Source organism: Leptosomus discolor, chromosome 25 (assembly GCF_034619465.1).
Source record: "Leptosomus discolor isolate bLepDis1 chromosome 25, bLepDis1.hap2, whole genome shotgun sequence".
NCBI lineage: Eukaryota > Metazoa > Chordata > Aves > Leptosomiformes > Leptosomidae > Leptosomus > Leptosomus discolor.
This window is the reverse complement of record NC_141415.1, coordinates 5,861,369-5,878,576: the sequence shown is the minus strand read 5'-3', so window position 1 is coordinate 5,878,576 and position 17,208 is coordinate 5,861,369. Positions and strand designations below refer to the sequence as shown.

General features: G+C 48.4%; 2 protein-coding genes across 5 annotated transcripts; one reads left to right on the top strand and one right to left on the bottom strand.

The window, feature by feature from the left end:
• Positions 1-718: 718 nt before the first annotated feature.
• CALCOCO2 (calcium binding and coiled-coil domain 2) lies at positions 719-13,216 on the bottom strand. Of its 2 annotated transcripts, none has more exons than XM_086478046.1 (12): positions 13,188-13,216; positions 9,478-9,666; positions 9,021-9,123; positions 8,561-8,694; positions 7,715-7,840; positions 7,105-7,229; positions 6,903-6,993; positions 5,945-6,070; positions 3,972-4,067; positions 3,165-3,306; positions 2,719-2,756; positions 719-2,217 (listed from the first exon to the last, which is right to left on the bottom strand). In XM_086478046.1, the coding sequence occupies exons 2-12, from the start codon at positions 9,655-9,657 to the stop codon at positions 2,041-2,043; spliced, it is 1,338 nt and encodes a 445-aa protein (XP_086334172.1). In that variant the 5' UTR covers positions 9,658-9,666; positions 13,188-13,216; the 3' UTR covers positions 719-2,040. The 2 variants fall into 2 exon arrangements, with proteins under 2 accessions (XP_086334172.1, XP_086334171.1); XM_086478045.1 differs by having other exon boundaries at positions 7,105-7,223.
• An 893-nt stretch (positions 13,217-14,109) lies between these two features.
• ATP5MC1 (ATP synthase membrane subunit c locus 1) lies at positions 14,110-16,705 on the top strand. Of its 3 annotated transcripts, none has more exons than XM_086477934.1 (5): positions 14,110-14,252; positions 14,757-14,808; positions 15,369-15,446; positions 15,724-15,899; positions 16,481-16,705. In XM_086477934.1, the coding sequence occupies exons 1-5, from the start codon at positions 14,110-14,112 to the stop codon at positions 16,593-16,595; spliced, it is 564 nt and encodes a 187-aa protein (XP_086334060.1). In that variant the 3' UTR covers positions 16,596-16,705. The 3 variants fall into 3 exon arrangements, with proteins under 3 accessions (XP_086334060.1, XP_086334061.1, XP_086334063.1); XM_086477935.1 differs by having other exon boundaries at positions 14,156-14,185; positions 14,760-14,808; XM_086477937.1 differs by having other exon boundaries at positions 14,229-14,256; positions 14,760-14,808.
• Positions 16,706-17,208: the final 503 nt, after the last annotated feature.

Here is a 17,208-nt window from a genome sequence, read left to right as displayed (position 1 = left end):
TGGTGGTGACTTATTGTCATCAGGGTGTGTGTGTGGGGGGAGCTGGGTTCGGTATTGGGTTTGTATATATTTATACATATTGTATATATTTCATTTTTTCCTTATTCTTATTATTTATCTTTTCTTTTATTGTTATTGTTCCATTAAAGCTGTTTTAGTTTTCTTTTCCAAACCGTAAAGTCTCTCTCCCTTGTTCACTCTCCTTTTCCCTTTTGGGAGGGGAGAGGGGTTAGTAGAGAGCGTCTGTCATTCGTTAGTGGCCGGCCCAGCCTCAAACCGTGACACAAGGGAAAAAAAGGGGTTGATACACTGGATGTTCTGGTGACACGGCAGAAATTCAGGCAGCTCTAGGCTTCCAGATGGGCACTACTGGGAACAGATATAAACAAATAGATCCCGTACAGCTCATTTTACTTTCCTGATTCGTTCTTCTTATCCCATACTAGCCTTTGGCCTGCATGATCTGTTTCCATGAGGGAATATATTCCCAGAGGAGCCACTGAGTATCAACCAGTTAAATACATGCTTTCTGTTAAACAGAACCAGTCCCACTATCCGGAGGGATACCAGGTTGCATGCTAAAAGTTATTCAGAGAGGTGCTCGAGTACTTCATTAGACAGAACCTTCAGCAAGTAATTGAAAGCCTGCAAATAGCTCCCTTAAGACCCCACCAGTTCCTCCAACTTATTTCTGAAAGAATGAACAGGCATAGACATCTTTTTCAAAGCTTTTCTCCATATAGCTTTTATTTTTGTTTGCTGTTATTTTCTTTTACAGATTTTTTAAAATACCAGTATAGTACATCTCAAGACAGAAATACTCTGTTTAAACCTAGATTGATACAAAGTTTGTGTAGAATCAAAACAGTAAAACATTTTGAAGTTTTGTCTTTAAGAATCTAAATATTCTTAAAACCCTACGTAAACTTCTTAAGGTTTTCTATTGCTTCAGATACTCAGCAGGAAACAGTCTAATACAGCTGGATAATAAGCCTTTACCCATTTGTGTCTTCACAGAGAAAAGTGCTCTTAATCATAAACTGAAAATCCTGAAGCAGAAATAAAACCAGCAACTGGATAATCTGTGCACAAAGCATTGTAATACCCCAAGGCACTTAGTTCTGAATTGCAATGTTTTGGTTTGAGAACAGGCTCTTCTTGTTAAATCGAGAAGGTTTAGAAACATAAAAGAGAAATAATCCAAATTCATAATTTCCTTTAAACGACGATGCCCTGTTTCTGACTGAGAGGCTATTTATCCTCTCTACTGCTTTCCTGTGGGGTCCATGCCATACTGACCTTCCCATTTCAGAAATTTCAGGTTTTCCTCATCCTGAGACGGAGAGAACAGTGCATGTGCCTCACAGAATAAGCCATGCTGCCTGCTTTGCTGGAAGAACACCCTTGACCTTCAGATCTCCAAACAGATATTCAATCTCTTTATAAATATTTATCTTTCACTTGATTTACAACTGATGGTGACAGAAGAGATGTATTTTCATTTAGACTTTTTAACTTAGTAATAATTAATTCTGCATTCCAGAATCCGAGCAGGACTGAAGGTGTGATCCTAAAAGATTACACAATGCTTCTGGTCTTTGGTTAGCAGTCACAGTGCTGTATTAAAGACTAATACCATTAGAATAGAGATGTATCAGCCAAGTATAGAAAACTCCTGTACAACATCCCTACCTGAATGAACAGCTACATGGCCAATCCTGTTCTAAAGAACTGGTACCACGTTCAATTAAATTACTAATGATAGGATTTGTAACCCATTTAAGAAGCATATATACTTGATCCAAACCAGATCCAAACTTAAGTCTGATGGCGGTGATTCAGTTTCAGGATGGAGATGTCTGACCTGATTTATGGGCTGGTCATATGCTGCATGGAACAGAAAGCTCGGAATTACGGTATTGATGGCATACTCAGTCTTGACTGGGTGGTCTCAGCAGGAATTCAGCCTAGGCAGTGATTTGGTCTATTCTATACTGCAGCCTCTGGCACCTATTCTACAGAGTAGTTATGAACTCCAAATTATTCCAGGCCATGACAAAACATATGGTCATCAAACACTTGCTTATTGGACTTTTCAAAGGCCTCGCTGCAGAGTGGGCACTCCAGAAGATGGCTCTGCACATGGGCCTCGTACTGCCTTGTTTCAATGTCTTCGGGAAATACCTCGTTACACATGGGGCATTTCCTTATAGAAGCCTGAAGCACAAAGCAAATAATACAAATAAAGTCAGTTTCAAGATTATATTCAAAGAGAAGAAACGTAAAAGCCAGATATTACCACTTTTGGACAAGTCTTTGAATTCTAACACTCTCAAGTTTTCAAATGTCTCCAGCCTTCTCTAAATAGCACTTAAAAGTAAAGAGCTTCTGCAAGGTACTCTTAACTTTCCATCCTACACAGCACATATCCATGTCTCCAATATGAAATAAAGTATTTAGCAGCTGCGTGCTGCTCATTCTGACATTAGATGCTGCCAAGAGCTGGTCCTCAAAGATTAAGGTCAACAGAGTTTCCTTTCTCTTCCTTAAGACACAGAACTCTCATTAATTCTACGCATTAAACATGTGCAGCTCCATTTTGTTGTCCGCTGTCTTACCAAGACTAAACCAGTAAGTCGACAATTGGCCACAGAGCTGAACTTGGAGCTTTTTATTTCAAACCACTAATTCATGCCCAGTCATGTCCGCTTTACTTACTGTGTCTGCAGCTTCTGCCCCCAGGTTTCCTCCTGCAGCTGGAAAAAGAAGTCGTCAGTTTAGCCACAGCAAAATGATTAACAACGTAATGTGCTGATAACTAGTAATTCTTGAAACATGAGGATGTGGCTCTGGATCTAAACCTCTATATTTAGGACTGTGGAAACTGGACATAAGCCACAGAACTAGCTGTCTCCCAGCTGAATAAACTAGCTAATGGTTGTCTCTCTTGGCAGAAAAGGAACAGACAGCTGATCGCTGAAGTGAACTCTTAACACCTGGCAGCATTTTGCAGCTGCCAAGTCATCTGCACACATGCAAGGCCCCACAGAGGTGCTGCTAATAATGTCTTTTCTACAGCATTCAATTGGAGAGGGAGGATAATTCTTTCGAGACTTTAACTGCCATGTATTTGCGGTTTCAGACAGAATGCCAAGTAATCTCACCACAATATGGATTTCCAAACAGAAGGCCTCCTGCTTCAGGAACTGGAATTGGAGCTTGAGCTTCCGAAGCAATAGAGAAGGAAGAAAACTCTCTAGCCTGCGAGAGCTGCCTCAGGAGTCCATCATTCTTGTCCCTTAGTTTCTGCAAAGGGACAGAAGGGCAGAATGAATTTCCAGAAGCTCAGGAGACCATTTCAGAGAAAAGTCATACTTTGCACTAACATAGATCCTCTTCTATCAGAATCAACGTTGCTCTTTTAGGTAGCTCAGCGTTGGTCCTGCTTGACCAAAGAGGAAAGTGAGGCAAGGAAAGGCAAGGACCTATTCAGTGGCCTGCTCGGAAAGGCAGACAAGATGATCACAATAGAGTAACAGACTTTAAAAGACACAAGATTATCCTGAAGTCACGCAGAATAAGGAACAAAACTGAGCAGCCACTGTTTATTCTGGACAAAAAGGCAATGTCCATTTAAAGAAGTAAGTCCATTCATTTCAGTGGTGTCAGAATTAAGCTAACATTAGGAATTTCTGAAAATCCCCCGCGGTATTACGGGTAAACCAGTCTATTCTGTGGTTGGGGGAAAAGGTGCAAGTTTTTGGACCCTTCCTCTGTACAGATGTGGCAGTACCGACAGGCACACAGTTATTTGTACGTGCCTGCAGACAGCCTGGCTTTAGGTGACGGTCCACATGCAGGCACGTGGTGATCCGTTTGGTAGAAGGGTTCACCGAACTGAGCACTAGACTGAGAGATTAGTGTCATATTCAATACAGGAGACAGGCAACGGAGCTGTGCCAAGTTCTCACCTGATTTTCCTCATCAGCTTCATTCTTTCTTGCCTGCAGAATCTGAAACAAACGCTTCTGCTCCTCAAGTTCATTCATTAAGTCGTGGTTTTGTTGCTAGGAAGGAAGAGTGTTATTTGGTAAATTATGGGACACTGGCAAATAAAAAGATGACAGCTCCAAGCACTGGAGCTATCATATACTAGCTGCCTCATGCTGCATTTATTACCAACAAACAACCCTTCGCTTTCAATGGGATTCTTACCATTTCATCGTTTGTCACCTAGGATCCATGTCACCACTCATGCTCTGCGTTTTCATTACAGCATGTGAGATGACACGTGACCTCCAAAGGGGACATATGACAGGTCAAACAAAGAGGGAGGCTGAAGAAAAGGAACTTATACAGCTGAAAAATCTACCCTGGCAGGTGAGAGCTATCCAAGTCTACAAGGTTTCCTGGTGCTGTGAGACTTGCATTGACGGTGGATAGCCAGTACATCCTTAGGAATTAATCTTGCAGCAGACTCTTGAATTAAATCAGTAAATGAGATAAGCTCGAGTACTTAGGGATTCTGCAGTCATTCCTAAAGTATCACTCTAAGAATCCTGAACATTTGGCATCACAGCAGAGGTAATCACATCGTCTATTTTAGGCATCTAATTTTCAAGGCCAAAGTGAGGGTAGAGCCTCCAAAAGCTCCCTCTGTGGCACACACAGAGAGCAAAGCACCTTTAGAAGGTCACTCAGGGCAACAGGCTAAAGATGATGATGTGATGGCCTCCGTCATTGCCAATGATGGCTTCTCCAGTAGAAAGAAATGCCGCAGCATGCCACCCTTCTATATCCTTCACCTTCCTTCAAGGAGTGATTTCCAATGCTGAGGTTTGTGGATTACTTCTAAAAGGTCTGCACAAGTTACCTAAGAAAAGCAAGCCTTTTGTCCATGAACTTGTTATACGTACAGTCATCTGCAACATCACAGGGAAACTGTGATGGTTCTGCAAATCAAAAGAAGGTGGAAAACAGCGCTGCCAGTGAATCTCAGCTCCCCTGCACAGGCACCAGCAGGTACAACACAGCAGAGCTCTGTGCTCAGTGCTTTTGGGACTATCTCCCCAGCTGCACTCCCACAAACACTGGGCACCTGCTTGTTCTGCAGACAGTGGGACAGACAAAGTGAGAGCTTGGCCTCTGACCCCTTCAAGTTTTCCATTTTTCAGGCTCCTTATTTTGCTCCTTCTCTGCAGAAACCCCAGATTTTCACAAGCAGAGTTGCAAAGAGGAGTTGGGGAGGGATGTGGGGCAGAGCACCAAACTACAGAACAGAAACTTTGTATTGTATTGTTTACATCTTATTTTGGTGCATTCTGAGCATATTGCATCTATTTTTATTGATTATTAAATGCTAAATTTGAGATATTAAAGATAAGAAAGAGACAAAAGCATCAATGGTGAGAAGACCAGCAAGGTTGCTGCCTCGCAGCAACTAGTCAGCTTCCTGTTGGAAGTAAAATTAACAGCATACAATCTGGGCAGATTTAGGGTCACTTGTTTTATTTACCCATGAGTCCCAGTCCTGAAACAATTTTGCTTCGATGCAACAATTTGCAATCAGCCAAATATCAATCCTGAATTCCCACGGGTTTTCTTTATCCCTTGAGCTGACTCAAAAGAGATCAAGACAGAGACTGAATTTTCCTGCTACAGAGAATCAGAATAACAACGTCTAGTTAGACAGACATTTCTTCCAAAACAAAACCCTACGTGTATTCTACAAGACTATATGTATAATATAAGAATCTGGCAGATGGTGTGTTCACAGAACTACCTGTGTGGACATCCACACCACCATCGACATTTCTCTTTCTCTCATGGAATCCCTTAGATTCTCCAAAGACTGAGCAATATTTTTACCTGCTCACTGCCAAGGATGCCTCAGCCTCTCTGCCCTGGCTCCCCTGGGCACCGTGATACTCAGGGAAGGCTTTACCTGTTGTTGAGTTCTGGTCATGCATAACTGGCGATTCTTTTCCTTTAAACTTTCAAGCTGCTTGGTTTTGTCACGGTCCACCTGAGACAGGTTTTCCACTTCTTTCTCATAATTCAACACTTGACACTAGGGAGGAAGAAGAGTGGGCAAAAAGTGAAAACTGAACAGCTCGGAGTGAGGAGCACAGGCACCTTTCGCTGCAGAAGGCAAAGCTCCAGGACCTGTAGCTGCTTCAATTTTTTCTCTGCAAACATTTTGCCATTGAAACCTTTGTAGAAACTGAGAAGAGTTACACTGGGCCATACTGGAGCTGCTGTATTCATCAGAACACACTAGTCACTCGTGTGTTCTCTGAAGAGCTTTCTAAGCTTCAATGCGACCATTCTAGTCTGGGAAGTCAGAGAACAAAGAGAAAAACGGAGACTCCATAGCCAGACAGCCCGTCGTTCTGGCTCTCCCCTGTCCCACACCTAACCCCCAAGCTATTTTCAGTCTACCTTCTCCCTTCACATACCTCCCAGCTGTTTTCACCCAGTATTCCAGCATTTCTCACATTTCTTGTTTTCACCAAAGTATTGAAGATAATTTTAGAATGTTTTTCAGAACTGAAGTGTTTTCTGCCTGGGTCCTTAGCTAGCAGGAGGCAAACAACAGTCTGATTTTGGTCAACTTACTGAGCATGCAGAGGGGATGTTTTTAGGAAATAAAATCCTTATGGTATCTCTTAGCACATCCCCCCATCCCTCCCCATCTTTCCTTCCAGAGTACAGCTTGCTTGAGGTTTCCTGGAGGTCGAATCATATCAAAGGTTGACATTTTCCTAAAGAACCCACGTAATCAAAAAAGAAACTCATACACCACACACTTGCTCAAGATCGCTCAGTTCTCTGTCAGAGAGAAACCGATTCCATCAGAGACAGTCCATAAAAGCCAAGGAGGGCAGCTGTATGTTTGCTACCTGCAGCTGGTCCATGTGATCCAGGGCTGTTTTCAGTCTGGTTTCCAGGTGTTCCTTCTCAGAGGTCACATTCTGAATCTGCTCTTCAAGTCTACTCAGAACAAATCAAAACACACCACACTTTCACGGATGGAAATTTAATCCATAAAGGCCAGGGGCTTACACGAAATCCTATTTTCAGATATGCTGTAAATAGACTTACTGGTGCAGTTCTGCCTCTCTGCGGTCACCCAGCTCCTTTAGGTGTTTATTCTCCTTTTTCAGGGAATTCAGCTCCAGCTCCAGTTTCTCTGTGTTGCTCCTTAGTGACTCTGAACTATTCTGCAGCTCGTGAAAACCACAGTGAGGTCAGCAGGAGGTAAATGGGACCCAAGCAAAAGTCCTGCTCTGCACTGGAACTGCAAAACCTCTCAAATGCCACACTGCCAGGCAGCCCATTTGAAGGAGGAAAATCTCTCCTTTGCATCCCAACTACCCCATCAGACCCCGTTTCATTTCTATTAAACCCTGAGCAAAACTGAAGGAGGAAAAGATAATGATGATGGGATTTCAGGACAGCCTACAAAACAATTTTGAACACTCCCCTTCCCATACGTTCCTGACTCCTGTGTCTGAAGATGTCTCTTGTTCATCATTATTGTTCTTATCACAGTAGAGGTGTTGTACGATTTGATAAAGGATTAAACACATAATAGGGGCAGAAACCTCTTTAATTTTTCTCCTGGAAGCATACAGTGGAACAAGACCTGACTCATCTCTCTTCATCTTTCTGACTTAAAGCTTTTGACTTAATATATTAACTTTTTGCTTACCTGTGTCTTCTTGAGCTCTTCCTGCAGGTCACTGTTTTGTTTCTGGAGACTTGCACAGCTTGCTTTCAGCTCCTCATTTTCTTTATGCAAATTTTTGTTCTGCAGTTCAATCTCTTCCACCTCTCCCTGGCAAGCCACAAAGTTGTTTGGTTGTAACAGAAGCACTGAAAAGCTACATTCCCAATAGCACCGTGTGAAGGGCAAAGAAAGATGAGCTCTGCAAAAGGGAACACCGTACCTCCCTGTGCTTTCATGACTGGCATAGACCAGGCTGCTACTTCACTCTCTCCAGGCAGTCCAAAGCTGACCATGGACCCAATTCTTGAACACTGAGCACCCACTACCCCGATCTTTGGAGATGCTCAATGCCCTCTGTGCCTGCAGAAGCCAGCAGAGGCTGAGCTTTGGGGCTTTTTGCAGTTTGTAGACCACGTGTGCAGTGTAGTCATTAACAAAAGGGCTGCACACCAGCCACTGCAAAATAAAGAGCGCTTGGCTTCACAGCACCTCAGTTATTGTTGGTGTGTAGGCCCTTACTCCCATCTAATAGCAGGCTGTTTCCATGAAAATGACATTTTCATTAAAAAATATTCAAAATGCCCTGAAATGCTACGTATGAAGTCGCTCCCCGTTACAAAGAGCTCACGATCTAAGTGATAAATGGCAGGTAGAGAAACAAAGGCTGCCCAAAGTTGTGTGACACATCAGGAGCGAAGCCAGGAATAGAATCCAAGTCTGCTGAGTTCTCGCTTGGCATACGATTTACTGGATCGCTCCCCGAGTAGCAGTGAGCGTATGCCAATAAAAGCAGAGGCAGTAAAAAGCCGGGGAAGAGAGGACACATACCTGTGTGGTAACCACCAGGATATCATCCTCAGTCTCTGGTCTGAACTGGAAAGGCACACTGGCTCCCCGGACCACGCTGTCCTGGTCAACGTAGCAGAACTGGTAGTATTCGTCATCTTTCGGTAGGTAGTAAGCTTCAGACAAACACAACAACCCCGTCATACACAGCTTCTACTTATTCAAGTCTCTTAACTAGATAGCACAGAAAGAACCTCAGAAAAACGGAGCCATGCTCGTTCAGTATGGTTCCTGCACCATCAGTAACTCCTCGTGCCAGTGATTACAATATCACTCAGTCAGAACAGCAGAATTTAGCAGATTCAAAATTTTGTGATTTATTACAGGATTTGAAATAAGTCTCCCAAAACATGGTCCTACAGATACTCTGTAATTCGGAAAGCTATGACAGCAAAGCAGGAGTCTGTTCACATTCCCTGAGCGACGCGAGCTCCCCACTCACCTTTGAACTGGATCTGTTGCTGCACAGCGGTCTCACTGTTGACGCCACCGGGCAGAGGAGCCCACAGGAATGTGTAATATTCCCGGATTGTTTTCCATCCCACCTGCAACATCAAAATTGTTCTATGGCATCACACAGTTCATGCTCATCCTGTGGTTCTGGGACTCTATGTCCAGGCAGATCAGTTACTGGGAGGACTTTTGCATTGATGTCCTGACTTCTAAGAGCTGTGGTCTAGGCGTGAAAGGATAATCCGAGTGTTTGATTAGTCTCAAAGCTGTTTAGGTCTCAACAGGTCTGGCACTTTGTCCTATGTCACACTAAAGATGCTCCATTACACAAGACTATTACTGAAAAAAAAATCCCCAACCCTCTTCTATCAAAGCCCAAGCTCATTGTTTTTCCCTCCTGCTGCTTTCTCATACTTGGCACATCTGGTTTCACAGCATTCACTTACCCGGAAGATGCCCACCCAGTCCTTCCTGCGAGGAACAATGTTCTGTGTGAGGGTATAGTAACAGGTTACGTCTCCTCCAGGAACATAAAACTTCTCCACGTTGTTAAAGACGACCTGGGAGAAGTGGCAGTTGTCTAAGAGGACCGCAGACGTGGGAGGCTCGTCAGAGGTCTCATCCATCGTGGAAGTCTACAAGAGGAAAGAATAAGGGGATTATCTCATCTTCAGATGCTGTCAACACAGTTGTGCCCGTGAAGGGTACGACGAGGAACGGCTTGGGAACGACACAGCTGCGAGCTCCAAACCCCCCACGCACAGACCAAGGTTTCTCAGCCAGGCACCCGAGCGCACTGGAGTCCCTGCTGCTGGGGCCAGGCTCCTCCTGACATCCACGGCCGCCTGCAGACCCTCTTTAGCAGCCACGTGTAAGGCTCCTTCTGCTGACTGCTGCTTCCCAGCCACGGAGCCTGGTGCTCTGGGGCTGCCAGCGCGGCACAGCAGCCTCTCTCCTGCGTGGCACCCTGTGAACCAGACCCACTGATCCTACAGATTGGCTACATGGGAGAGGCAGTGGTGCCTCGTAGCCTGCTGGTGGGATCTCAGGCTTGAAGACCCTGCTGGAACGCTGGCTGTCCCCACAGGCAGCCTCAAATCATGGCTGTAATGTGCTGTGACACTCCAGGCACAGCCCTGCCGTAGGCAGCTAACGTGGGGGAGCCTCAGGTCTTCTGAAATCTGGAGCCTCGCACATCGCTTGAGAAGAACAGAGGTTTCGCTGCATCACTGCAACGCTCCAACAGCAGTACAAGACAAAACCAGCAGCTGACGATCTATTAGGCCAGGAGCTCCAGACTCGTGCAGTCCCAGCCCTAACACACTCCACCTTCTCAGGCTGACCGTGACGAGACACACAAGACACACTCATCCTGGTGATAACCAAACTCAACAGCTTCCCCGGCTTCTGAAATTCAAATCCAATGCAACAACTTGACCTCCAAATACAGTGGCTCTCATCCTCAGCTTCCTGGCTCCAAGAGAGGTACCTTGCTAAGCTCAGCTCCCACGGAAGAGCACAAACGGAGGAGGTCTCAGTTAGGCAGGTTGTCGTCGTTCTGTCTCACAAGCCTGTGTCATGAGGCTATTATAGCCTTGCTGCTCATGACTGCTGTGCTGAAACTGCCAGATAATTCTCAGTATCGAAATGAATATGTTGCATGACAGCAGGGTCAACAAATAGCACTGAAGCTTTTGCAGGAGTTATCTGTGCACTGCGTGGGGACACCACAAATCACACAACATAAATCTGTAGCGGGTGCATCGATCAAAACAGTATCCAAACTGCCAGGAGCCTACGCAGGGCTGGAAACAGAGCACTAAATCACCCTCTTTGCCACTACGTCTTGCAGGCAGCCAGGCTCCAGCCCTGGCAACCTGTCAAGGGGCAGCTCGCTGCTGCGAAAACTCTGCCGCCAATCCCGGATGATTCAATTCCAGGAATCCAAAGCAGAACCTTCTCAGCTGATCTTAGTGACAGCAGCAGCGAGTAAGGACTGACCTCAGAACAGAGGGAAAGTTCATCATCAACAATCATCCCACTGGAGCATTTCAGGTCATTTCCAATCCAGAAGTTTCACAGGGAAATGGACTCCTTGCAACTCTGCTCTGGTATTTTTTTTTTGGCATCAGCCAGGAGATTGTCTGCATTCCGTGCCAAAGAACAGCCTGGAAGTCAGGCAGAAGTTTAGATGGAGATTGAAGGGCTGCGCTCGGAAAGGACAAGGTATCCAAGCTGGAAAGAGCAGTGATAGCTGCACTGACACAGGCTGCCCTGGAGGATTCCTCCTGCTGGGAGCAGAAAGCAGGGCAGACCCTAGAAACGGACGTGGCGCAATCCTCCAGGCCACCCAGGGCTGCAGTTGTGTTGACGGGGGGTCGTCATCACGACAAACTTACACAGTTGCAGAGAACCCAGCGCTGGGAGCACAGGGGATGGCTCCTCCTAACGTGCTTCAAAGTTACATTAAAATTCAACATTTTTGTATCCTTTTCCTGCAAAGTCATGATCTTTAACATATTTTAACATAAGCGTGCGTGTTATGCCCGCTATTAATTTTGACATTTACAATGATTGGTCCACCAATCATTATCACTTTATTAATATTCCTATATTAATATCACCAATTAAATCACTTTATTAATATTCCTATACTAATATAATCATTGGTTATTTTACTGATCAAAATCTCTGATATACAAATTAGGATGGGGAGGATGGGAGAGTCTTCACAGCAACGTTCTTTTGTTTCTGTGGTTTCATCCCATAAGAGAACGAGCTGAGAATGTACAATTTCACCCCCTGTACCTGCCTCCCTGTTCTGTGTTCTGGACAATTTCACACCCCGCAGCAGCTTTAGCTTTGGCCATTTTCGTAAGGCAGCTGCTGTCTCTGAGCATGAGTGAGGTTTTGTGTATTTCTTACCATCCTGTAAATTGAATCAGGAATTAATACAAAGCGTTAGTTATTCATTAAAGCAATTAAGTTGTTCATTAAAAGCAATTAGTTATCAATGACAAGTAATTATCTATTCAAAATTCAGACCTGATTATAACAGTTTCACTTTTAGTTATCTCAGTGAAGCAGAGGAAACGGCGTGCACTTCATCTACGCCTCAGTCTTCACCTGGCTGACGTAAAACTTTCCTACCCTGATGTGCCTTTATGATTCGCAGCTCCTGAAGAGCAGGGACCTCTCGAGAGGCACCAGATAGAAAAGAAAAAAAAACAAATAAAAATCAAAATCTAAGGACAGCACCAGAATCACGTTGTTGCATTGTTTTGGGACGGAACACGAGCCCTTGCTGCCACAAGGGTTAAAAGTAACTTGCAAAGAAAATGCAGAGTCAGTGCCTGGATGCAACGAAACAATGCATTCTGCTGCAAAAAAAAAAGTGTCGGTTTTGGTGAAAATAACCGTGATCTTGAAGGAAAATCAAACGGTGCCGAGTGTGCCGATGGCAGAGCCTGCTCTTCATTTCCAGGAGGAGGACTCGAAGTAGAGGGGGGAGGACATTTTATTATCAGCGAAGGCAGGAGCGGCCCCGCGGGGCTGCTGCCATCCTAGGGGACAGGGACAGCCACACCTTCGGGGTGTTGATGCCGAACGGGCAGTCCCCGCCCGGGGCCGAGCGAATGAGGAATCGTTACAGCGCCCAGGGAGCTGAGCGGAATAAATAACGCTTCCTCCGGTGTTCACGGAAGAGCCTCTCTCCGGGGAGTTTCGGGGTTTTTTTCCCTTTTCTTTCGCTGTTGCTGTTTTCTTCTTTCGTTCACCTGCAGCGCCCCGAGGATGTAGAAAACCACCGATTGCCCCTTCCCGAGTGAAACCAACTTCCAGCCGCGGCTGGACACCGGGACACCGCGGCCCGGACGCACCGGGCAGCCCCTCAGCACCGGCAGTCGGGTGCCACGGTGGCGGGGCCGGCTCCGGTCCCCGTTAGCACTCCCGTGCGTGGGGTCCCAGCGAAGGGCGGGGAGTGGGTCGGACATCCCCGGCTCCGCCGCCGGGAAACGAAAGTGAAAGCGTCGCCGCCACTTCGCAGCTGAGCAAACCCCCCCGCGCCCCCCCGTACAACCCCCGGAGTGGGACCATCGCACTTCGGGAGGGGTATACGGGACCCCATCACCACCGCCCCCCCCCCCGCCCCACTTACCGAGAGGCACGGCTGGAAACCTCTGCGGCTGCGAGGAGGACCAGGAATAGGCGGGGTCGCCCCGCCCCGGGTCGCCCCGCCCGGGATACCTCCCCTTGGGCGGCTCCGGCCGCGCTGCTGGGCCTTGTAGTTCGGTGCCGGAGAGCCCCCCCCCCCCCAACCCCGGTACCGCCCTTCCGTACCGGCGCTCCGGTTGCGTGGTGCGGACAGCCCGCGAACGCCTGTGCCGGTTGTCCCGGGCCGCCAGGCTCGGGAATAGGGTGGGCAAGGGCTCAGGGGGTTTGGCAAAGCGGGAACTTAAAGTCCCGGTAACGAGCTACGGCCCGGGGGGGGGGCGCCCTCCGACCGCTCTCTTCCTCCGGGGGGCGGGACACCGGCGGCCTCGGGCGGCCTCAGCTCACCCAACGGCGGTCCCCAGCGGTTAAGGCTACGGGTAACGGGACACGGAGCCGGGCCTTGCCCCTGCACCACGGCCCGGGCGGCGATCCCACTCCCCGGGGCCCCAAGACCCTCCCCGGGGCGGCGGCACTAAACCTCGGCTCCAGCGACGTTCGGCCACGCCTGAAGCGGGCACTTTAATAAACGCCAGGAAAACGTTTAAGTGTTTAAAATTATATTTTAGGAGAGGCTCGGAAGGGAGGCGGGTGCCTGGGCGGGCGCAGCAGCCACCGGCGCACCGGAGAAGGCGGCCTTGCCCGCCCCGCCGCCATCACCACCGCGCCTCTATGGTAACCTCTATGGTGCAAGGAGCAGTACAGGGCGCCTCGCGGTCCCCTGGAAGACCTCCAGCCAATCAGCAAGCACGCTGAGAAAATAACCAACCAATGACGATCAGCGTAGCCACACCGCCCTCCCGCCTCTTTGCGCTGTCCCGGATGCTGCTGGGAGGTGTTCTCGCAGCCGCAGCCAATAGGAAGCGCGGATGTTGTCCCAGGATGCCGCGCGCCGTGCGCGGCGGCAGCCAATGAGCGCGGAGGACGCGGGGGGGACACGGCAAGGTGAGCGGGGCCGGGGCGCCGGGTTCCCCTCACAGCCGCCGCCGCCGCAGCCCCGAGCGGACCCCGCGCAGGTGGGCCCCGCTCTCGGCCCGGCCGCCCCCTTCCGGGCACCGCGGACCCCCGCCGGTAGCGGCGAGGGGGGCTCCGTCGGCCTGGGCCCGGGCGGCCGGTGGGGTCGGCGGCCGGTCGTGCCGTGCCCTTCGCTGGGAGGCGGCAGGCGCGGAGGGTGCGACAAGCGTCGGCGCCTCCGCTGTCCCCACGCACCCCCGGGGGCTCGGGCGGGCTCAGTTGGCATTTGGGGGGAAGGTGGGGGGGGGGGGGCTTCGATCGTGTCGGGGAAGGCAAAAGCGCGGAGCTCTGAGCATGGCCCGGAAAGGGCCCGGAGGAGGGTTAACGGGGGGAGGGCGGCGGGGGGACACGGGGCCGGGCGTGGGGGCGGTGGGGAGAAGCCTGGGGTACAGCTCAAGGATGCGGGTGCGGATGGACGTGTTGTGTGTCAGCCCTGAGCTGGGGCTGTTGGCAGGTTGAGGTTCCCGATTAGTTTTGTTTTGTTTTTTCCTTTTCTTTGTCATAGGTTAAGCAAAATGCAGGCTCCTTTGGCTCTCCTCAGCTCTCCAGCTCTGGTAAGATGCCTTTCTTCAGAACACTGTCATAATACTTAGCGGGGATACGTGATTGTAGAGGCTTTCTCTGTGATGTGTGGTTCAAAACGCTGTCCTGGGCACCCTGGGCTGAGGTGGGATCGTGTGGATTTAACAAGGAGGGGAAACAAGGTGACCTCTGGTGACCGGAGGGTGATACCCACCGTCTTAGTAGATGTGCCATGAGTTGCAGGCCCAAGGCATCTCCAAAGATAAGTTAACGATCACAGAGACACTCAGTCACCTCTTTCTCTCAAGGTATGTGTTAGGAAGAAGGTGGATGGGATCGTAGTAGTGACTGAACTGGTGCAGCAGGTGTGGCACTCGGGCTGCAGTGTGTGGTCTGTGGTGGTATTGCTCGGGGACTGAATCCAACTGGCTGAGCTAGAAATACCCTAGATTTACGTGCGCCTTTGCTTCTTAGTCTTGTTTTATTCTTGAGATGTTTTAAAGAAATTCTAAGGCTGTTCTTGATAAAATAACTGCTGTTTTTAGAGGAGGAGTGCGGGTGCATCCCGTTAATTGTCTGTGCTTTGCTTCAGCTCCGGTGCGGTTCCAGGGCTCTGGCCAGACCAGCTTCAGTGTCTGTTTTCAGCAGGCCTGAGGTTCAGACTGTACAGGTGAGACTCTCAGGTGGTGAACTGGGTCCTGTATTTCTGTGCTTGCCCCCTGTGGTACGTGATGGTTTCTCCTGAGATGGAGGAGGAAGTGTGTCTATCGAGAGGACGGCTGGTACGGGCACGTAGCTTCTAGCCCACACTGCTGGTGGCTTAGCAAGCTTGGCTGATTCTGCTCTCCCAGGAGGAGAGGATAAATGGTGATAATATTTTGTTTAAAACCAAGTTATATTTATGATGAAAAGTGACATTCGCGTGTTTCTTCTCCTGCACCCTGCAGCCAGCTGGTGTTCCCCCCTCACAGCTGCCCCGCCGCGAGCTCCAAACCAGCGCCGTTTCCCGGGATATCGACACTGCTGCGAAGTTCATCGGTGCCGGCGCTGCCACGGTCGGGGTGGCTGGTTCGGGAGCGGGTATTGGGACAGTGTTTGGCAGCTTGATCATCGGCTATGCCCGGTAAGTGAGGTGCCAGGCTGGCTGGAGTTTACTCCCTTCTTCCAGCACCGCATTCAGGAGAGGAGTAGAGCTTTCTCTGGAATAGATGTCCAGCTCTCCGTGTGTGTGTATATCAGCAGATGCTGTGTTTAACTGAACAGTCCTTGAAATATAAAATGGCTGTTATAAACCATTATTCTATTAAAATAAATGAGAAAGTGCCTGAATTGTTTGAATCCACCCCATGCTTGCTTCTAAAGGATGCAGCTGCTCTGTGGAGCTCTGCCTGCCCCTAGAAGAGGCAAAGCACTAGTTTGTTAGCAGGAGCTGTTGCTTGGTGCCACCAGGGCAGGTGAAACTAGCCTTTGGGGTTCAACATGTCTATGTTGCTAAAACCAGGGAAAAATCATGGCTTTCTCGCTCCAGGCAGCAGCTGCCTGCCATAAATCTGGTTTGTGCTTCAAAATCCGTGGCTTGTGTGACATAATTTTGGTTTTCTGTGATACAGGCTCTGGTCTGGGTGGCTTTTTTTTCTCACCATGGATCCTTTTTTTTCCCCCCCCCTTCTCTCTGGTTTGTTCGCCTCCTTGTACACCATCCAGGAATCCATCTCTCAAGCAGCAGCTCTTCTCCTATGCCATCCTGGGCTTCGCCCTGTCTGAGGCCATGGGGCTCTTCTGTTTGATGGTGGCATTCCTGATCCTCTTTGCTATGTGACAGCTTCTGGTCCTGGCTGCGGCTTCCATCACTCTGTCCTCTGCGGTTTGAGTCTGCTTCCGTCAGAGCCTTCCAGACTGACAATTAAAGAAAAAATTTCTCTAAATAAACTGGTGGCTTTATTTTTTTTTTTTCCCCTTATGTTCTGGTGGGGAAGTACTTGGGGAAATTGGTGTGTTTGTTGAAGAGGGTCGTGTCCCAGGTGTGGGGGTAGCACTGATAAAGGAAGAAGGGAGTATGAAATGGTGGTGGGAGGGGAGAAAAACTACTGTGAAGTCAGCTAGATAAGAGAGGATGGCCTTGAACAGCTCCAATCTCTGCAAAAATCCCAACAAGCCTTGCCCTCGGAAAGCAAATGCTTCTCGATGAGCTGACAAAGTGTTGTATTTTTCCACATACTGTTGTTGAAAACGCTATGCCTTTTTTTTTTAATCTGAAAGAGTGTGAGGTGAGTGCTTAGAAGGGTATTAGTGGTGTTTGCTTAACTACATAACCAGGAAGCACACAAGGGTACTGCTGTCCTGTCAGCTGAGTTTTCTTCTTTCACAAAGAAGAGCTGGTGTCAAGGTCACACTGTTCATGGGCCTCCTCAGAGCATCAGTTTTCACAAAGG